Here is a 20,847-nt window from a genome sequence, read left to right as displayed (position 1 = left end):
GTTAACCAATGTCATAAAACAGCATGTGTGTTACTGTTACATGAGAAACTATCTGTTCTGTAAGCCTTCACCTGAAGTACAATAAAATATTAAAAAAAAAAGACTTATACAAAGAAAACTACAACACACTACTGCAAGAAACCAAAAGACACCTACATAAATGGAAAAACATACCATGCTCATGGATAGGAAGACTCAACATTGTGAAAATGTCAATCTTATCCAAAGCAATCTACAGATATAATGCAATCCCAATCCAAACACCAACGGCATTCTTTAATGAGATGGAAAAACTAATCACCAACTTTATATGCAAAGGAAAGAGGCCCTAGATAAGCAAAGCATTACTGAAGAAAAAGAACAAAGTAGGAGGCTTCACATTATCTGATCTCAGAACCTACTATATACAGCCACGGTAGTCAAAACAGCCTGGTACTGGTACAACAACAGACACATGGACCAATGGAACAGAATGGAGAACCCAGACATAAATCCATCACCTATGCTCAGCTGATCTTTGACAAAGGACCAAAGTCCATTAAATGGGGGAAAAGAGAGTCTTTTTAACAAATAGTGCTGGCAAAACTGGATGTCCATCTGTAAAAAAATGAAACAGGACCATACCTCACACCATACACAAAAGCTAGCTCGAAACGGATCAGAGACCTAAATATAAAACCTAAAATGATAAAGATCATGGTAGAAAAACAGGGACAATGCTAGGGGCCCTAATACATGGTATAAATACAATACAAAAATAACTAACAATGCACAAACACCAGAAGATAAACTAGATAACTGGGAGCTCCTAAAAATTAAGCACTTATGCTCATCAAAAGACTTCACCAAAACAGTAAAAAGAGAACCTACAGACTGGAAAAAAAATTTTTGGCTACAACATATCCAACAAGGGTCTAATCTCTAAAATCTATAAAATAGACTTGAACACCTCAACAACAAAAAGACAAATAATCCATTAAAAAATGGGCAAAGGATACGAAAAGACATTTCACCAAAGAAGACATTCAGGCGGCTAACAGACAAATAAGGAAATGCTCGAAATCATTAACTATTAGAGAAATGAAAATCAAAACTACAATGAGATACCATCTCACCTCAGCATTACTGGCACTAATCAAAAAAATCTGAAAATAACAAATGTTGGGGGAGACTGCAACTCTTATGCACTGTAAAATGGTACTAGCACTACCAAAAACAATACGGTGCCTACTTAAAAAGCTAAAAATGGAAATACCATATTATCCAGCAATCCCACTCCTAGGAATATACCCTAGAGAAATATGAGCTGTCACATGAATAGACATATGCACACCCATGTTCAGTATACCATTATTCACATTAGCAAAAAGATGGAAACAACCCAAGGGCCCATCAACAGATGAATGGATAAACAAACTATGGTACATACACACAATGGAATACTACTCAATGATAAAGAACAATGATGAATCCATGAAACATCTCACAACACGGATGAATCTGGAGGGCATTATGCTGAGTGAAATAAGTCAATCAAAAAAGAACAAATATTGTATGAGACCACTATTATAAAAACTCAAGAAAAGGTTTACACGCAGGAACAAAAACAACAGCAACAACTATCTTTAATGGTTACTAGGGAGGGGAGGTATAGGGAGAGGAAATCACTAACTAGATAGTAGACAAGTGTTAACTTTGGTAAAGGGAAAGACAACACACAATACTTGACCAAGGCAAAGACATAGAAGCTTCCTAGACACATCCAAACACTTTGAGGGATCGAGTTACTGGGGCTGAGGACTGGGGCCCATGGTCTCAGGGGACATCTAGGTCAACTAGCATAACACAGTCCATAAAGAAAATAATCTAAACATCCTGCTTTCGTGAGTAGTGTCTGGGGTCTTAAAAGCTTGCAAGCAGCCATCTAAGATACATCTATTGGTCCCATCCCATCCAGAGCAAAGGAGAATGAAAAACACCAAAGACACAAGGAAAATTTTAGTCCAAAGGACTAACAGACCACGTGAAACCACAGCCTCCACTAGACTGAGTCCAGCACAACTAGATGGTGCCTGGTTACCACCACCAACAGCTCTGACAGGGATCACAATAGAGGGTTCCGGGCAGAGCAGGAGAAAAATGGAGAACAAAATTCAAATTCACAAAAAAGACCAGACTTACTGGTCTCAGGGTGACTGAAGGAACCCCTGAGACTATGGCCCCTAGACACCCTGCTAACTCAAAACTGAAGCCACTCCTGAAATCCACCTTTCAGCCAAAGATTAGACAGGCCTATAAAACAAACAATAACACACATGAGGAACATGCTTCTTAGTTCAGTCAAGTATACAAGACCAAAAGGGCAACACCTGCCTAAAGGCAACAACGAGAAGGCAGGAAGAAACAGGAAAACTGGACAAATGGACACAGGGAACCCGGGGTGGAAAGAGGGAGAGTGCTGACACTGCAGGTATTGCAACCAATGCCACAGAAGAATCTGTGTATAAATTTTTGAATGAGAAACTAATTTCTGCTGTAAACTTTCACCTGAAGCACAATAAAATTTTTAAAAAATTTAAATAAAGTAATTGGGAATATATTTAGCCAAGGAGGTGCAAGTGTTGTATACTGAAAACTACAAAATATGGCTGAAGAAATTAAAGAGGATCTAAATAAACACACATCCTTGTTCATGGACTGGTAGGATTGGAATGCTTAATGTTAAGAGGCTAATACCTCCCCAGAGCAATCTACAGATTCAATGCAATCCCTATAAAAATCCCAACAGTTTTGTTGCAGAAATGGAAAAGCCAGTCCTCAAATTTATATGGAATTTCAAGGGATTCCAAATAGACAAAGCAATCCTGACAAAAAAGAACAAAGTTGGTGAACTCATACTTCCTGATTTCAAAACTTACTACAAAGCTACAATAATCAAAAACAGTGTGGTACGGGCATAAGGATAGACATGTAGATCAATGGAATAGAACTGAGAGACCAGAAATAAACCCATACATCTATGGTCAGCGATTTTCTTTTTTACCAATTTGTTGTTGTTGCTGTTGTTGCTTTGCTGAAAATATACACAGCAAGAGATTGGTCAGTTGATTTTAAATAAGGATGTCAATATCATTCAATGGGGAAAGAATAGTCTCTTCAACAAATAGTGCTGGGACAACTGGATATCCACATGCAAAAAAAAAGTTGGACCTTTCCCTTACCCCATGTACAAAAATTAAATAAAAAATTTAAATGAAAATAGATCTTACCTAAATCTAAGAGCTAAAACTATAAAACTCATAGAAGAATACACTGGTGTAAATCTCTTCATGACACTGGATTAGTCAGTGGTTTCTAGATATGACAACAAAACCATAAGCAACAAAAGAAAAAATGGATAAACTGGACTTCCTTAAAATTAAAAACCTGTGCATCAAAGGACATTATCATGAAAATGAAAAGACAACTTACAGCATGGTAGAAAATATTTGCAAATCATATATCTTAAAAACGTTTAGTATCCAGAATATATAAACAACTCTTACAACTCAACAACAAAAAGACAAACAACCCAATTAAAAAAAGGGCAAAGGACTTGAATAGACATTTCTCCAAAGAAGATATACAAATAGCCAACAAGCACATAAAAAGATGCTCAACATCATTAGTCATTAAAAACAAAAAAAAAGTTGCCATCAAGTCGATTCTGACTCATGGGGACCCCACGTGCGTCAGAGTAAAACTGTGCTCCATAGGATTGTCAACTCCAGCTGATTTCTTAGTAGATCACCAGGCCTTTCTTTCAAGCTGCCTCTGAGGACTCAAACCTCCAACCTTTCAATTGGCAACTGAGAGCTTAATGATTTGTGTCACCCAGAAACATTAGTCATTAGGGAAATGCAAATTAAAATTACAATGTGATATCAATTCACACCCACCAGAATGTTTAATATTAAAAAGACTTACACTACCAAATGTTGGTGAGGATATTCGTGGAAGAGTAAAATGGTACAACCACTTTGAGAAAGTTCTCATAAAACAAAACATACACCCATCCTATGATCCAGCAATTGTACTCCTAGGTATTTACTCAAGAAAAATTAAAATATATGTCCACAAAAAAGACTTATACAAGAATGTTTCTAGAAGCTTTATTGGTAATAACCCCAATCTAGAGCAAGTATCCCTCAGCAGAATGTACAAACTGTGATACAGCCATACAATGGAATGTTGTTAGTTGTTATTGTTGTTAGGCCATTGAGTTGGTTCTGACTCATAGCAACCCTATGTACAACAGAACAAAACACTGCCCGGTCCTGCACCATCCTCAAACTCATTGCTATGCTTGAGCCCATCGTTGCAGCCACTGTGTCAATCCATCTCGTTGAGGGTCTTCCTCTCTTTTGCTGATCCTCTACTTTACCAAGCATAATGTCCTTCTCCAGGGACTGATCCCTCCTGATAACATGTCCAAAGTACGTGAGATGAAGTCTCACCATCCTCGCCTCTAAGGAGCATTCTGGTTGTACTTCTTCCAAAAGGTATTGTTCGTTCTTCTGGCACCCCATGGTATATTCAGTATTCTTTGCCACCACCATAATTCAAACGCATCAATTCTTCTCTGGTCTTCTTTATTCACTGTATAGCTTTCACATGCATATGAGGTGATTGAAAATATCATGGCTTGGGTCAGGTGCACCTTAGTCCTCAAGGTGACATCTTTGCTTTTTAACACTTTCAAGAGGTCTTTTGCAGCAGATTTGCCAAATGCAATATGTTGTTTGATTTCTTGACTGCTGCTTCCATGGACATTGATTGTGGATCCAAGTAAAATGAAATCCCTGACAACTTCAATCTTTTCTCAGTTTATCATGATGTTGCTTATTGGTCCAGTTGTGAGGATTTTTGTTTTCTTTATGTTGAGGTGTAATCCATACTGAAGGCTGTAGTCTCTGACCTTCATCAGTAAGTGCTTCCAGTCCTCTTTGCTTTCAGCAAGCAAGGTTGTGTCATCTGCATATCGCAGGTTGTTAACGAGTCTTCCACCAATCCTGATGCCTCAATCTTCTTCATATAGTCCAGCTTCTCGGATTATTGGCTCAGCATACAGATTGAATAAGTATGGTGAAAGGATGCACACCCTTCTTGATTTTAAACCATGCAATATCCCCTCCCTTGCTCTGTCTGAAAGACTGCCTCTTGGTCTATGCACAGGTTCCTCATGAACACAATTAAGTGTTCTGGAATTCCCATTCTTCACAATGTTATCCATAATTTGTTATGATCCACAGAGTCAAATGCGTTTGCACAGTCAATAAAACACAGGTAAACATCTTTCTGGTAGTCTCTGCTTTCAGCCAAGATCCATCTGACATCACCAATGATGTCAATGGGATGTGACTCAGCATTAAAAAAGAATGAAGTACTGATGCAAGCAACAATGTAGATGAACGAATATGAAGAGAGAGAGAGAGAGAAGCTTTACAGAAAAGAGTGTATATTGTGCAATTCCATTTATATGAAGTTTTAGAACAGGCAAAACTAATCTAACAGAAAAGATCAGAACAGTCCTGTCCCTGGTGGGTAACAGAAGCGGGGACTGACTGGAAAGGGGCGTGAGGATCTCCCTGATGAGATGGTAATGTTCTCTATTTTAATAAAAGTTTAGGTTACACCAGTTGTCAAAATTCATCAAATAAAACACTTAAGATTTTTATATTTCACTGTATATAAACTTTATCTTTGAAAAAGTGAACAAATTAGTGGGACACCTTGGTCAATTGGCATAACACAGTTCATAAAGTTATGTTCTACATCCTAGTTTGCTGAGTAGTGTCTGAGGTCTTAAAAGCTTGCCAGGAGCCATCTAAGATATAACTATTGATCTCTCGTCACCCGGAGCAAAAGAGAAAGAAGGAAACCAAAGACTCAAAGAAGAAACTAGTCTACAGTTCTAACAGTCTACACAAACCACAACCTCATCTACCCTGAGACCAGAAGAACTACATGGTGTCAGCTACCACTAACGACTGTCCCAATCAAGGCCACAAAAGATGGACCCTGATAGACTGGGGGAAGAAAACATGGAAAAGAACCTCAAATTCCTTAAGATAAAAAAGACCTACTGGACTGGTTGAGACTGGAGGACTCCACGAGACTACCACCCTGAGATACTCTTCAAACCATGAACCGGAACTAACCCGAGATTCCAACACCTGCCATTTATATAAGCAACCTCAATGTCTGTGGATGATTCACCCAACACTCCAGCCTCACTGTACCTTGATCTCCTCTCCTCCAACAACCTCTGGCCACATATCATTAGTGTCTCAGGCCACCCATCACATGGAGCTGCTCCACTTCAGAAATCCTAAACTCCACTATCCCACTCTCTGGCTACAACCTCCTACCCCTATTACTTCTTGGCTCTCACAATACCCTGGTGACATAACAGTTAAGCACTCGCCTGCTAACTGAAAGGTTGGCAGTTTGAACCCACCTAGGACTCTGCAGGAGAAAGACCTGGTGATCTGTTTCTGTAAAGATTACAGCCAAGAAAACCCTATAGGGCAGTTCTACTCTGCCACATAGGGTCGCTATAAGTCAGAATCGACTTGATGACACTCAACAACATCCTCGTCAAGATCTCCTATCCTGGTACTGAGTTTCTGTTTGGGTTGTTGAAAAACTTTTGGAAATAGATAGTGGTGATGGTTACACAACAGGTGAATGTAATGAATGTCACCGAATTGTGCACTTAAAAATGGATAAAATAGCAAAATTGTTATATATATTTTACCATAATAAAATTTTTTTAAATCTTCCACTCTTTGACTTCTCCCTTTCTCCAGCCCATTACCCACTCATGACTTCACTCCCTATCCAGTCTAGACAAGTGGTGCATCACTTCAACCACTCTCCTGTTAGCAGTCTCACTGCTCTTAGTATTTTTAATCTTCCATTTATTGAGCAACTACTGTGTGCCACTCCACATGCATTATCTCTGCAACTCCCCACAACACCCATATGAGATAGCTATCACCATTATCCTCTTTTACAGATAAGGAAAAGGATTCTTAAAGAGGTGAAGTAACTTGTCCAAGGTCACATAGCTAGAAAGTAGTGGAGCAGTGTGGAGTTGATATCTCAGTGAGATCTGTCTGACTCCAAGGCCTGGGCTCAGAACCAGTAGATTACTTTGTTTCTCGGAGGGAAAGATAGCTCTGACTGCAACATGGAGAATGAAGGGGAAGAAGAAGCAGGTAAGCATGAAGGCTTGGATACCAAGACAGTAATCCAGCTGAGAGTTGATGGTGGACTGTTACCTCCCTGAACATCACAAAGAATTCAAAATAAAGCCCCACTTACTTCAGGTGTGTGACTTTGCAGGATGGATTCAGTGGGCTTGGGCTGGGGAGGGCACAGCTTAGGCGTGCCTAGAACAGACCAAAAATAAATCAGCAGTTTAATACATTGTTTCAGAATAAATTGTTTACTTTGCCTTCTCTGGAAATATACATATATATTCTATATACATTGCCATTTATTAAATGTTTCCCATGTGCTGAGAATTTTCTATAGTCTTGTTTACACTTCCAACAATGCTGTGAGCTACTATCTCCATTTTATAAACGAGGAAAGTGAGGCACAGGAAGATTAAGAAAAGTGCTCAAGGTCACACAGTTAATGGTAAAGATGAAATCAGAACCCAAGTCTGCTAGTCAACTTCTAACTACTGATATAACATAGTCCCAACCTTAGATTCATACTTCCCACACAACACACAAGCTGTTGAAACCCTTGCAGAAAAAAAAATAACCATGTGGATGAGACCACTACAAATCTATGTGCTCCAGTCTCAGCAAGGAGCTAACAAGCAAGATCTGAGATCAGCTCAGGGACGGACCCTGCACTCAAAGCACAGTGAGGGGGCTGTATACTGTTAAGGCAATGAGGCTCCCTTACGGTGATCTTACACAGGGAAGTGATCCAGTTTTATACACATCACTCTGAGGGCACCATCTCCCAGAGGAACAGTAAACCTAGCCTCAAAGCTACACCAAGCCAAGGACAAGCCTACAGAAAGATTAGGCAACAGCTCAGTCACCTGTTCCATTTCCCCTCTCACAGAATCAAGAGACACAATGACAAATATCAAAGTAACCGATTTGGTCCTCCCCTGGTGGCGCAGTGTTAAGAGCTAACCAAAAGGTCGGTAGTTCGACCTACCAGCCACTCTTTGGAAACCCCATGGGGCAGTTCTACTTTGTCCTATGGAGCCGACAGGAATCGGAATTGACTCGGCGGCAATGCCTTTTTTTTTTTTTTAAACCATAATCTGGGGTCCATGGGTGGCCATCCGTGGGTCCAAGAACCCTTTATGATTACAAGCAACCCCTGTGCCTTTTTTTTTTTTTAAAGGAGATGGTCACTAGTTTTCCTCAGATTTTCAAACAGGCCCACGTCCACCCTCCCGCCCCCCTTGGAAAAAAGGTTAAGAGGGCTTTAAGCTTCCTCAGCAAGAGATTCTCTGACATTTTTACCTCAGTCCCGCATACAGTGTCAGTCCCCAGCCTCCTCAGTCAGCATTCCCTTCCACCGCGCACGCACCACTCGCGCACGCACCACCCCACGCACGCACCACCCCACGCACGCACCACCCCACGCACGCACCACCCCACGCACGCACCACCCCACGCACGCATCACCCCACGCACACAAACACGCATCACCCCACGCACACGCACACAAAGTTCCTCGCACGCACCTCCACCCTCACTCCCCCAACATAGGCACTTTAAATCGCCACATGCATGCGTGCCCCGCAGGCACCTCCACACGTACACACACAAGCATTCCCATACACATGCGCCTCCTCACATACACACCTTTATACACCCCTCCACACCCACACATCCCCCTTCACCACACGCACCAACCCATGTACACCCGCACGCACGCACGCACACACACCCTCGCCACACACCCTCCAGAGCCTTTTCCCTTTCTCTAAGGACGGCGTCTCAGCCGGCGGTCCAGGCCCTCCCCCGCCCCCCTGCTTCTCAGCAGTGAGGTCCCTCTCCTGCGCGCTGAGCCCACCCCGCCCGAGCCCACCGCAGCCCCACAGGCCCTTCTGACTCGGCCGCTGCTTTCCTCCTCACATCCCAGGAGACACCGGGCGGGGTGTGGCGCCTCTCTGCTCGGCCACCAGGGCCTTCAGATGAGAGGGAAGCTAGCCGCTCAGACTGAAGGAACTTCCTCGATTTCCTGTCCCTCCGAATGGGGGCGGGGAGGGCGTTTCTCATCCTTGCTGGGGAAACACTCACCTGGTTCCTAAAGCCGGTTTGCTCTTCCTGTACTTCCTGCCAGCGGGAAAGGGATTGTGAGAGAGAGCCAAGGTCTTTGGGGCGGAGAAGGGGAAATGACTCAGAGAGGAGGCGGCCCAGAGGGAGGGGCCGGGCTGGAAAGGGGGGCAGTGGGGGGCGGGAGGGAAAATGAGGGTGGCAAAACCGCGGTGGTGGCAGTTTTGAGGGTGTCTAGTACAGACCTAGAAATCCTCCTGGCCAAGCCCCCACTCCAGGAGCTGCTGGGCTAGGTCATTTCTTCCGTGCTGGGCTTTGAGCTCGTTTATCCCGCTCCAAAGGTAGCCCTAGCTAAGACCCTTGCTTAGCAGTTCACCAGGCTCCAAGGAATCTGCTGGTCTGGCCACAGTTGCAGGGATTAACTCTTCATGTTCTGTGGAGCCAATAATAGTCTTTACGTCATAGGGTTGCTGGGAAGGTTAAATGAATAACTGCATTTCACGTGCATTATTAGCATAGTGTCAGGCACGCTGTAAGCAATCAATCAGTGATAACACCTGTTATTATGGATGTGTTCGTTTGTTGACTGCCTGTCTCCCCTCTAAATTATGAGTCCCATGAGGGCAGAGACTAGTATCTAATTCATAACTGAACAGTAGCACCTGATACAAAGAAACTATCAAATTACTTGTTGAATGAATGATTGAATGATAACTTGGACTAGTGGCTATACCAAGACTCTCTCCTCTGCCATATAAGGGGTGCTTTTGTGGGAGTTTTAGAAAGGTCACGAATGTGGAAAATGGCCGACAAGACCCTTGTTGGTTGCTTTATCAAGTAACTTGCTCTGCCCTTGGAAAATGGAATGTCTTTGGCAATCCCTACATGGACACATGGAATACTGTGAGACAGCTGACCTGAAATTTGAAACAGAGACATGGATGACTAGACATGGATGCATCTTGAACAGTTAGTGAGAGAGCTCTGGTGGCACAGTGGTTAACAGCTTGGGTGCTAACTGAAAGGTTGACGATCGATCGGAACCCACCAGCCGCTCCAAGGGAGAAAAGACCTGACGATGAGTCAGAATTGGCTTGACATCACAGAACAACACAGTGAGTAAAGCAGGATACAGGGAGAGGGCTGAAGTGGAAAGCTCAAAAATAATGGTGACAACTATAAGTGGAGAGGATTGGCAGGGGAGTTCTGAGTGAAGCTAATAAGAAGTATGTATGGTTGCAGATACCAAAAAAGCCAAACCCGTTGCTGTCGAGTCGATTTCGACTCATCTAAAAAGGAAATTTGATGGTGGCCCTAAAGTAAAATTAATGCCATCCACCTCTCTGTTCTAGTCATAGGATTCCTGATGGTCTACTCTGATATCCAGCACTCTTGAGGTAGGTATGCAGACTTCTACCACTACCTTCACTAAATTTGCATTTATGGAAATACATACTGTCAGGGCTAGAAGGGACCTTTGAAATTACCATACACTTAAATTCGTAGTTGAAAAACTAAGAGCCTGAGGTACAAAAGGACTTGGGCCTTGGAATCCTCTGGCCTTGGTACTGAATCTTGCAGGGCCTGAACTGGTGGTTGGGTATTCCATTATTCCCTTAATCCCTGCCCTTCCCCTAACTTCAAAGAGACTGAGAAGAATGAAAGGGCAGGGCAGAAGGGAGAGGGAGAGAAGATTCCTCAACAGACCCTGACTGACTTCACTTCCTTTTGCTTCCTCCAGGGGAAGGTACCTGGGCCCTCAGCTAGATGCTGTAGAGAACACTCCACCATGGCACCCTAGAGACTGCACTATCCACAAAGAGCATGCAGGCAAAGGTTTGAATGACAGCTAATCTGAGTCTTGACAGTATTTACATTGTATTAGATATTATAAGCAATCTAGAGATGATTTAAAGTATATGGGAGGCTGTGCATAGGTTATATGCAAGTACTACACCATTTTATATAAGGGACTTGAGCATCCTCGGATTTTGGATTCTGTGGGGGTCCTGGAACCAATCCTCCCCCATACTAAGGGACAACTGCCCCATAGGGTTTCCAAGGCTACACATCTTTCTCCTGAGGAGCAGCTGGTGGGTTCAAACCTTCAGCCTCTCGGTTAGCAGCCGAGTGCTTAACCACTGTGCCACCAGGGTTCCTCTCATTCTACTTATCAGGGTCTAATTCTATTCAACCAGTATCTGAGTGTTATGGATTGAATTAGATCCCCCAAAAATATGTATTGTAAATCTTAACCTCTATGCCTGTGGTTATAATCCCATTTGGGAAAGGGTTCTTTGTTATGTTAATGGAGCAGGATGAGTGTAGGGTGTGTCTTGAGTCAATCTCTTTTGAGATATGAGATTAAACAAGCGAGCAGAGGAGAGATGGGGTAATGGTAAGATAGATGCAAAGACACATGGAGATCTCCAAGGAACCAGGAAGCAGAAGCTGAAGAGACAAAGGCCTTCCTCCAGAGCCAACAAAGAGAGAAAGCCTTCCCCTAGAGCCGGCACTTCTAGCCAGCACTTCTACCCCTGGGTCTCTAGTAAAGACTTCCTTTTCAGCTATCATTGGTAGCTCATTCAGTTCGTGGTTCTAAAACTATTTGGGAAGAATTGTTAAATTGGGTACCCTACTAGATTATAATCTCCTGGTGGCACAGTGGTTAAGCGTTTGTCTGCTAACCAAAAGGTGGGCAGTTCGAATCCACCAGCCACTTATTGAAAACCTTATAGAGCAGTTCTACTCTGTCCTAGAGGGTCACTATGAGTCGAAATCAACTCGACGACAATGGGTTTGGATTTTTTTCCCTAGATTATAAACGTTAGGAATACTTTTTTTTTATCTTAGTATCCCCCACATAAATAAGAGTACTCAGAACATGATGAGTGATAAATAAATGCTTAATGAATGACCAAGCCAGAACAGTAACAATTATAATTTGTATATTGTGTCCAACAATTATAGGCAGATCACATTGATTTCCCACTCCTAGAAATTCACTGGGGAGGGAGGTCATTCTCATGAGCTATCATGCTGTATACATTTCCACAATCTGTGTAATAACCTACTTGGCCCCTGTTATTCCTAACCTTTGTTAGTGAGACCACTTCTCACTCACCAATAGGCTCAGCTTCCTGGAGACTCTGGGACTAATCCTGTTCCTAGGTAAGGGAACATAAAGAACCCTATGTCTGCTCTACCCTGACACATTAAATGGAGCTGGCTACCCAGATACCACATCCAAAACAAACATGTAAAATCTTAGTTGTGAGTGATAGCCTCCATATTCATTTGCGCAGGCTACTCTCCAATTAGTCTACTAATCCGTTGCCGTTGAGTTGATTCCAACTCATAGCGACCCTATAGGACAGAGTAAAACTGCTCCATAGGGCTTCCAAGGAGTGGCTAGTGGAGTTAAACTGCCAACCTTTTGGTTACCAGCCAAATTCTTAACCACTGCACCGCCAGGGCTCCATTAGTCCACTAAACCCCTGATCTTCCAAATTCTTGTCTCCTTTATGTCTTAATCCCTTTGCCTTTGGGCTATATAGGTCCTATAGGCCCTTGGTCTGACAGGTTGTTTCAAGTCACTTCTCTAGGTGTCACCCTTGACCTGCTGTTCTTCACTTCATTCCCTCTTTAGTTTCAGTACAATCACAAACAACTCCAGCCCTGAGAAATCTCCTAACCTTCCAAGATCCTCCTACAGGCCAGGTATTTAACAAGTCAACTTATTTGCTTTCAGTCCTACCCTGACCTTAACCAATGGGTTCCAACAATGGGATTTTGTTTGTTCTTATTCCCAATGTGTGAAATTGAACATGTCGTGTTTCCTTGGGTCTTATAACTTCATTTCTTTAGTCTTCTTTATTGTATCCAGCCCTTGAAACCAAAGCCTTCATGACTGAATCTCAATTTCCAGACCTCCTGGACAGTCTCTGTTCAGATTTTTACTTATTAGGTGATTATTGATTTTCCCCAAGTCACTTTCCCAATTCCAGTAACTCATGGTTGTCTTCCTTTTAATCCTCCCCCAATTACATTCAAGTGAGAGACAATCAAGAACTCATGAATACATATATATTTATTTAATTCATAATATAGCATTTTGAATGGGCTGGGCTATTTTAGAGAGGAGTGAGACTGTGTAATCTGCATATGCTCAGATTTCTGTCACTAGGAGAATCCAGAACTCCCAGTACAAACAAGGGGTAAAGCATTTGATAAAAAATAGTCCAACAATAGTCAAATAAATCCAGCCAATAACAATACAGCATATGTCTGAAGCTGGCAGACCAGACCATAAGACAGTTTTACCTGACCTGATGGCAGTCGATCTGGACAACCTGTAACTCCGTGGCCAAATACAGCCCAGTGGCTCAGAGGCTGCAAATTGGCTTCAGGAGCTAGAAATAAGTGTGGGAGTGGTTCTTATATATTCTTATATACATGCCTCACATTCACCCATTCCTTGTAGGAGAGGGTATCAAATATTTGAGCTTATCAAAAAATCCATCCATGGATTGATCCATCCAGGTAGATTTTATATATATACAAATGGAATTTTTAAAAAATTCCCTAGTGTGTTTTAGTTGAAAAGAAAATATAACTGATTTTGCTGCAATCTGAATTTCACTGCATCCAAAATTACACAATGGAATTACACGATAACACATCCAGATGCAGTAACTCTTACTTACAAGTAGTCAGAACCCCAGTGTAGCATTAAAATTTCTTTCATAGTCTCAAAACAAGTTTAATTATTTTTTGTTATTTTTGTGCTTTCTTCAATAAGACAATATAAAAAGGTGGAAATAAGCATAAATTGCAGATGAAAACAATGATTTGCTAGGAGAAAGTTTGTAGGGTAATGGACTGAGTAGAGCAACAACAAAAAATATTTATCAAGTGACATTCCCTGAAGATGTTAAATACAGGCCCTATTCTCTTTGTCCAACTGGGTTTAGCAAGAAGTAGTCAACGACTTCTTTTAAGGTCCTTGGCATTGCTAGGATTCTTTGAAAGTCTTATATTTACTGAAGTATATATCTAGGACTCACTGCACCCCCACTGAGTACTTTGCCATCATGTTGTATCTTGGAAAGCACTTTTCATTATTTGGCTCAATAGCTGGGACTTTAGAGTCAAACTTCATTGTTTACCCCAAATCCAGTTTAATTTCCCACTTTAATAGGCTTTGCTCTGAATGATTTTGGGCTATAACCAAAACTTAAATCTACCTTCAAAGACAAAATTTGAAAAGTTATTGAAAAGAATGGTGCCACGTGCTCCAAAGACAAATCCTCAAGATAACTTCCAAAGAAGTTTTGAGGGAGGCAATGGTCATTTATATGTATGAGCACTGGTATATCCGTGAAATAATCTTAATGCAGACCAAATGAAGGGGTAACCAAGCTTTTCTACCCAGGAAACAACAAAGACCAGCATGGACATCAGAGTACAAGAGGGAGCCTTGATCATTCATTCATTCATTCAATAAACATTAGCCAGGAAACTACTCTGTTACAGACATTATGCCAGGTGTTAAAAATACAGCAATAATAATAAAACACGCAGTCCTTGCCCTCAAGGTATTCACAGTCCAATAGGGAAAATGATTAATACACATTAAACTTCTGTGTGCCTCAGAATCACTTGGGGAGCTTGTTAAAAATGTAAATTCCCAGATACTCTAAGTTAATTAGGCCAAGGAAGGGTCTAGGAATCTGTTGTTTTAACAAACACCAAAGCTGATTCTAATGCAGGTGGGTCTATGGACCACACTTTGAAAAATGCTGCTATACAGTGCAGTTATTACTGAGATAAGGGGATGCTCAGGGTGCCACATAACCCAGTTTAGGGAGTCAGGAGTTAGCCTGGTTGAGAGGGGTGGGGGTAGGAAAAGGTAGTCCAGGCCAGAGTTCAAAAGTAGGGTGGGGGAAATTGGAGCTTTGCCCCAGGGAACTAAAGTCTAAAGGGTACAAAAATAGATGGGTGTGGGAGGTCTAAGGACAAGGGAAAGGAAATTGGACTAGGATGTGGGTGGAGTGATTTGTACTTACAGCATTTTCATACTATTCCCTTAATTTAAGGACAATTCCTACTGTCTACCCTAGATGTCAAAAATTTTAATAATATCTTTGATCTAGGACCAGAAAACAACCTGTATAAATAGTTGAGCAGGCCTAGAGTAACCAGTGTGAAAGGGAAAGTAGCATAAGATGAAGCTGGGAAAGCAAGTAGGATCTTGAAAAGCCAAATGCTAGGGAGTTGCTATCTTCTACTTAAAGTTATAGAAGGCAGTGAATGGTTTTATGAAAGGGGAAGCCTCGTTAGTTTTGTTTAAGAATTATTATATAGGCCCTAGGGGAGAAACCAGGGTAACTTAGAAATGAAGGACACACATTTTAAAGCACGACTACACTGTATTGGGGCTGGGGGGAGAGGGGATTAACATGTATTGCACATTTACCAAGTGCCAAGTGCTGTGCTAGGCAGTTTAAATATGCTGTCTTTTTAAATCTTTGCAACAACCTTGTGAGGTAGGTATTATTTTACAGAAGAGGAAACTGGGGCTTGGGAAGTGAAATGACTTGCCCTAGGCCACACCACTAGTAAATGGCAGAGAAACTCTGATTGTTTTAGTCCAAAGGCAGTGAGTTTTCCATTACAGTAAACTACTTACCAGCAATGCTGAATCTTATCATGGTTGTTAATTTACTGATTAGCAGTAACTACATATGGTCTTTAAAACCAAAAAGCTTGCCTTGCCACTAGATGTGTAAGTTTGAGCTAGTCTTCTGTATCTACATCATTCTTGCTTTCTATGTTTGGGAAATAAATATTGGTAATAATAACTGTTATTTTGGGGATTTACATTTAGATACTTTTTCTCTTCTACAGAATAGTACCATGTACACTCCTACAGAAGTAGGGTGGTCCTTGGCATATAGTAGTTTGTTGAATGAATTAATAAATGAAGGTTCACCCACCTGGTGGAAGTGAAGAGGGGAGAAGTTTTGATATTGTTTTTCAAAGCGTCAATCTGAGGAGTTGTTACAGCTACCACTTTATAATTTTATAACAGTAATATTTTCACAGTTCCCAAAGAGTAGACTCAATGAAGCAGATTTAGCGCCTGGAAAGGAGAAAGCTCTGGGGTTCTCTGACATCCTCAGTCCCTGAAATGGAACTGGCAAAAGCCCACACAAGACAGTTCAATTCACTTCAACTACACTGGTGAGGACTGGGACGAAATTTACCTCTGCATTTGTCGGGAAGAGTTGGCTAAGCCAATGAATAGTATAAACAAGACTGCAAGAGGAATGATTATTTAATCTACTTAAGAAAACAAATCGTTTTCAGGCATTCTTAAGCACTTCAGAAGTGTTTTATCAGAAAACATGAACACATTTATATGCAAATAGTTGTTGCATATATAGTACTCCATTCTTACTGACTGATTAAAGCAGGTTCCTAAAGAAACTCCATTAGGTAACTTTTTTTTAAGCTGAATTCTAGTAACTGTATATATTCAAGAGTAATATAACAGGTTTTATTTAAAATATTCTGTGACAGAATTTTCAACAGTTCAGACTGGCCTTCTCCATTAAGTAGCATCATCAATGAAATTTTACTACGTACAACACTTCTACCTGGATCAATTTTCCATCTAGTAATAGCACCTCTTGTGCAGTATTGCCCCCAAAATCTTTTCTAATCCTACCTAGAGCTCTTCCCATTACCTATGTCATGATTGTATGTGTTACGTGTGTAAGACAGGAGGGAGGAAGGGATGGACGGTTGAAGGAAAATGAGAGATGTTGATTGATTTTGTTGTTCTCTTTAGGAGACAAAAATGGATGGTTTATTTTCCCTTTTAGAATGTTTCTCACTCAAATAAGCAAATTAAAATGTTTATTTTGTATATATAATATATAAAATGAATATATCATATATATTATTTATTTACCATATATTATATATACACATACATGTTTTCATTATAATAGACCCTTGATTGTAGGTTTTTATCAAAAGCTATATATAACATGTGATAATTTGACACTGTTCAAAATTCTGCTTGGCCAAATTGCCAGTACTAAAAAACCTGACCTCCCTCCCACCTACCCCCAGCTGGCTAGCCCCTTGCTCAGAACACCTTCCTATGTTTTTTACCTAGAATTATCCTAATTCCTTCCAATATATCATTTATACTCCTAAATCACTGGGAATTTTTAATTCTCCAATGACAAGAGGTGTTCCCTAAACTTCCCCAGTGGCTTGAAACCAGACTATGCAGATAATTTATTCTGAGAAACTCAATACATTAATTCAAATACAAGCTTTAATGCACAAAAATTAAATCTATAATATCTAGTTATTTTGGATGCTTCAAACAAACTTTATTTTGTATCGCATATATTGAACACTAACTGAGGTTTAGGACAGAAAAAATTGCTGAACTGGAGAGCCAGTGAATTATATGCTCTCTTGAAACTTAATGGCAAGCTTTCATCCCAGCAACATAGGGGGATTCTTGAGGCCTGCAGTTACATTCCTGCCGCTCAGGGTAATCAATAAAATCTGGGGCAGGCAAGCCAGACAGGATCATTAGGGATTTGTTCCAGATTGTGAATGTTGGACAAACTGGAAGAATGAAGGTCACATCAAAAGTATGGAGATGAAGAGAATTAGCTGGGTCATAGAAGGACAGCATGTTGTTGTCATAATCCAGGAGGACACCCAGACGCTTCAACTGTGGGGGAACATCCACGAGCATCTCCTTGTTGTTATGTCTCACCACAAAGTTACTATTGCAGCGAGAGAAGACCCATGAGGAGGCATTCTTGCCAATCCATTCATTCTTTGGAGCTGATTTGTAGGCAATACCAATAGCATACCTGTGAGACAGTGGAAAGAAGATAGAAATAAACATTAATTAATGATTTGAGTTCTGCCAGACACCATACAGGATGTACAAAACATAGAATACATGTTTGTTCCTTAAATAGTTTACATTTAGATGCATAATGTTGATATCATCACTAGAGCTTTTAAAAGTTACCAATTAAAGTGATGCAGTGAGTCCCAACTCCTAGCCCAGTATATTTTCCATCATATTATAAAGAAGCTGTTAAATTTTTCCAGGAGTGTTTTTTTTTTTTAAATCACATACCTTTTAACCTTGACTTATAGTTATTATAGTTGTACTATAGAATTGAATCTCCCAGGACCTAACAACAGGGGAGGGAAGAGAAGAGAAAAGTAGGATCCACTCACCATGTTGAGGAGCCCATGACCACCTCCCAATAGTGGCAGCCACTGTCAATGAATACATTTCCTGCTGCCCCATAGCACCCTGTGCCACTAAACCTCTCTGGGGTATGGCTCTTCTTCAGAGAGCTCTCATCCTTTTCCATCTGCAGTCCGTCATTAGAGATCTTCAACTTCTTGTGAGTCATTTTTGGGTCCAGTTTAAAGGGTTGGCCTGAAAAAAGTAGAAAAAAGAAAGAGCACAATGAAGTATTTAAGAATTCTACCTTTGTCCTCCAGGAGCATCACTACCAGGGGAATCTCGATATGATGGTCATTCTTGGGCCAGTGCAGTTTGGCTGCTGTTTATATTAATGAAGCAGGCCAGAAACCCCAGTTTTTAATAAAATAAGAATAGAGGTTAAACACCTGACCTACAGATTTGGGGACACAAGACTGCAGGAATTTCCAGCCTGGCATCTGACCTACCGACTTTGGACTTGCCAGACCTCAACAATTGTGTAACCTAATTCCTCAAAATCAATCAATCTCTCTCCCTCTCCACACACACACACACGCACGCACGCACGCACGCACGCACGCACACACACCTTACTGGTTCTGTTTCTCTAGAGAACCCTGACTAAGACAGGTGTTACAATGTTTGAGGTAAGACAAAGTAAGGAGAATTGATGAACAATTGCTGCTTGGTGACAGAACAAAAAAGCTGAGAGGAACTCAGCAATAGACAAGTTTTGCCCTCTTACGATTGGGATATAAAAAACATATGATTAGGTAACTTTGTTAGAGTGACTGTTACATCATTAATGATCAGAGAAAACATTTGTGTAGGCTCATTCACAGCAGAGAATTCCTTATAACCATATGACAAAAGCTTGTTACTGAGGGTCAATTGCTTGGTATGGCAATAGCTTTACTATACAAAAAGCTTCTGTTAGCAGACACTTGTTGGCTAACACAACACCCATTCCCAACTTTTTCTCTCTTACCTGCTTTCACGAGAGAGGCTGGAAAAGCTAAATACTCAAACTCCCAGCCTCCTTTGCCACTGTTGTTCGTTGCTGTCCAGTCGATTCCCACTCATGGCGACCCCTTGTGTGCAGACTAGAACTGCTCCACAGGGTTTTCAAGGCTGTGACCTCTCGGAAGCAGATTGCCAGGCCTACCTTCCAAGGTGCCTCTGAGTGGGTTCAGACTGCCAGCCTTTGGTTAACAGTCAAGTGCATAAATGTTGCACCACCCTTGCTGCTAGAGGAGCCCTGGTGGCACACCATGGGTGGTTAATTAGATGGAAATAGAAGTCAGATGGGGTGGAGTAAACTTCTGAGAAGTTCCTGTTTTCCAGATAAAAAGGACAGCTATCATGCGTGAAGCTATCATGTGGTGACACAATGGTTAAGCACTTAGCTGGAACCAAAAGGTCAGCGGTTCAAACCCACCAGCTGCACTCTGTGGGAGGAAAGACCTGGTGATCTGCTCCTGTAAGGATCACAGCCTGGAAAACCCTAAGGGGCAGTTTTACCCTGTCATAGATGGTCTCTATGAGTCAGAATCAACTTGATGGCACACAACAGCAATAACATCACGGGTACCAATCATTTCCCCATTGTTTCTATCTTGAAAGGAAATAGGACAGCTAGAGATTTTAAGTCATCTTGCAACCACATGGTAATAAGCCAATACACAGAGAGAAGGAGCCTAGGTCTTTTACGACATCACTGAGCTGCTGCACCAGCACTGAACTACTTACCGCCAAACTTCCCACTATGTGACAGAGAAAAAAAAAATACTATTTGTTTAAGCTCCTGTTAGTTGGATTTTCTGTTACTTGCGGTCAAAAGCATTCCTAATTGATACAGCTTCTCTGCAGCAGAGTTTTATCAGATTATCACAAAAAATGCTCTTTTAATCAATTGTCCTCTAAATATGGGTGCCAGGTGGGGGGTATGTCATCCCAAGCTATCATAGCTACTGTATGTATATGTCTGTGTTCACAAATCTTCCAGGGCCACCAACAAACCCCTGGCCCAAAGCACAAACTACAACAGTAAAGCTCCTTTACCCAGTGTCACTGCTAGCTTGCATGGTTGTAGGTGCCTGTTCAGGCTAAGTGTACTCGCTGGCATGGAGGGGAAAACTGATCTTTCTTTTGATTTTATTTTGTTGTACTTTAGAAGAAGGCTTACAGAACGAACTAGCTTCTCATTAAACAATTAGTACACATATTGTTTTGTGATATTGGTTACCAACTGCATGACATGTC

The 20,847-nt window shown here is 41.3% G+C and overlaps 2 protein-coding genes across 9 annotated transcripts in view; both read right to left on the bottom strand.

Annotated features, from left to right (window-relative positions):
* Positions 1-9,419, bottom strand: part of LOC101347605 (NACHT, LRR and PYD domains-containing protein 3) — a 44,662-nt gene extending 35,243 nt beyond the window's left edge. For 2 of the 8 annotated variants that reach the window (XM_004379835.3, XM_023734454.1), the window contains exons 1-2: positions 9,327-9,419; positions 7,369-7,436 (exon numbers count right to left, since the gene is read on the bottom strand). The gene's annotated coding sequence lies outside the window, so the exon portion shown is untranslated. The other 6 variants (XM_023734451.1, XM_023734449.1, XM_023734453.1 and 3 more) reach the window with 6 other exon arrangements.
* Positions 9,420-17,442: 8,023 nt separating this feature from the next.
* Positions 17,443-20,847, bottom strand: part of MID2 (midline 2) — a 107,388-nt gene continuing 103,983 nt past the window's right edge. The window contains exons 9-10 of the mRNA XM_004379754.3: positions 18,591-18,798; positions 17,443-18,211 (exon numbers count right to left, since the gene is read on the bottom strand). Coding sequence (XP_004379811.1) covers positions 17,809-18,211; positions 18,591-18,798 — 611 coding nt within the window. The 3' untranslated portion in view covers positions 17,443-17,808. The remainder of the gene's footprint in view (positions 18,212-18,590; positions 18,799-20,847) is intronic.

This window comes from Trichechus manatus, unplaced genomic scaffold (assembly GCF_000243295.1).
Source record: "Trichechus manatus latirostris isolate Lorelei unplaced genomic scaffold, TriManLat1.0 scaffold00068, whole genome shotgun sequence".
Lineage (NCBI taxonomy): Eukaryota > Metazoa > Chordata > Mammalia > Sirenia > Trichechidae > Trichechus > Trichechus manatus.
This window is presented reverse-complemented; position numbering and strand designations above follow the sequence as displayed.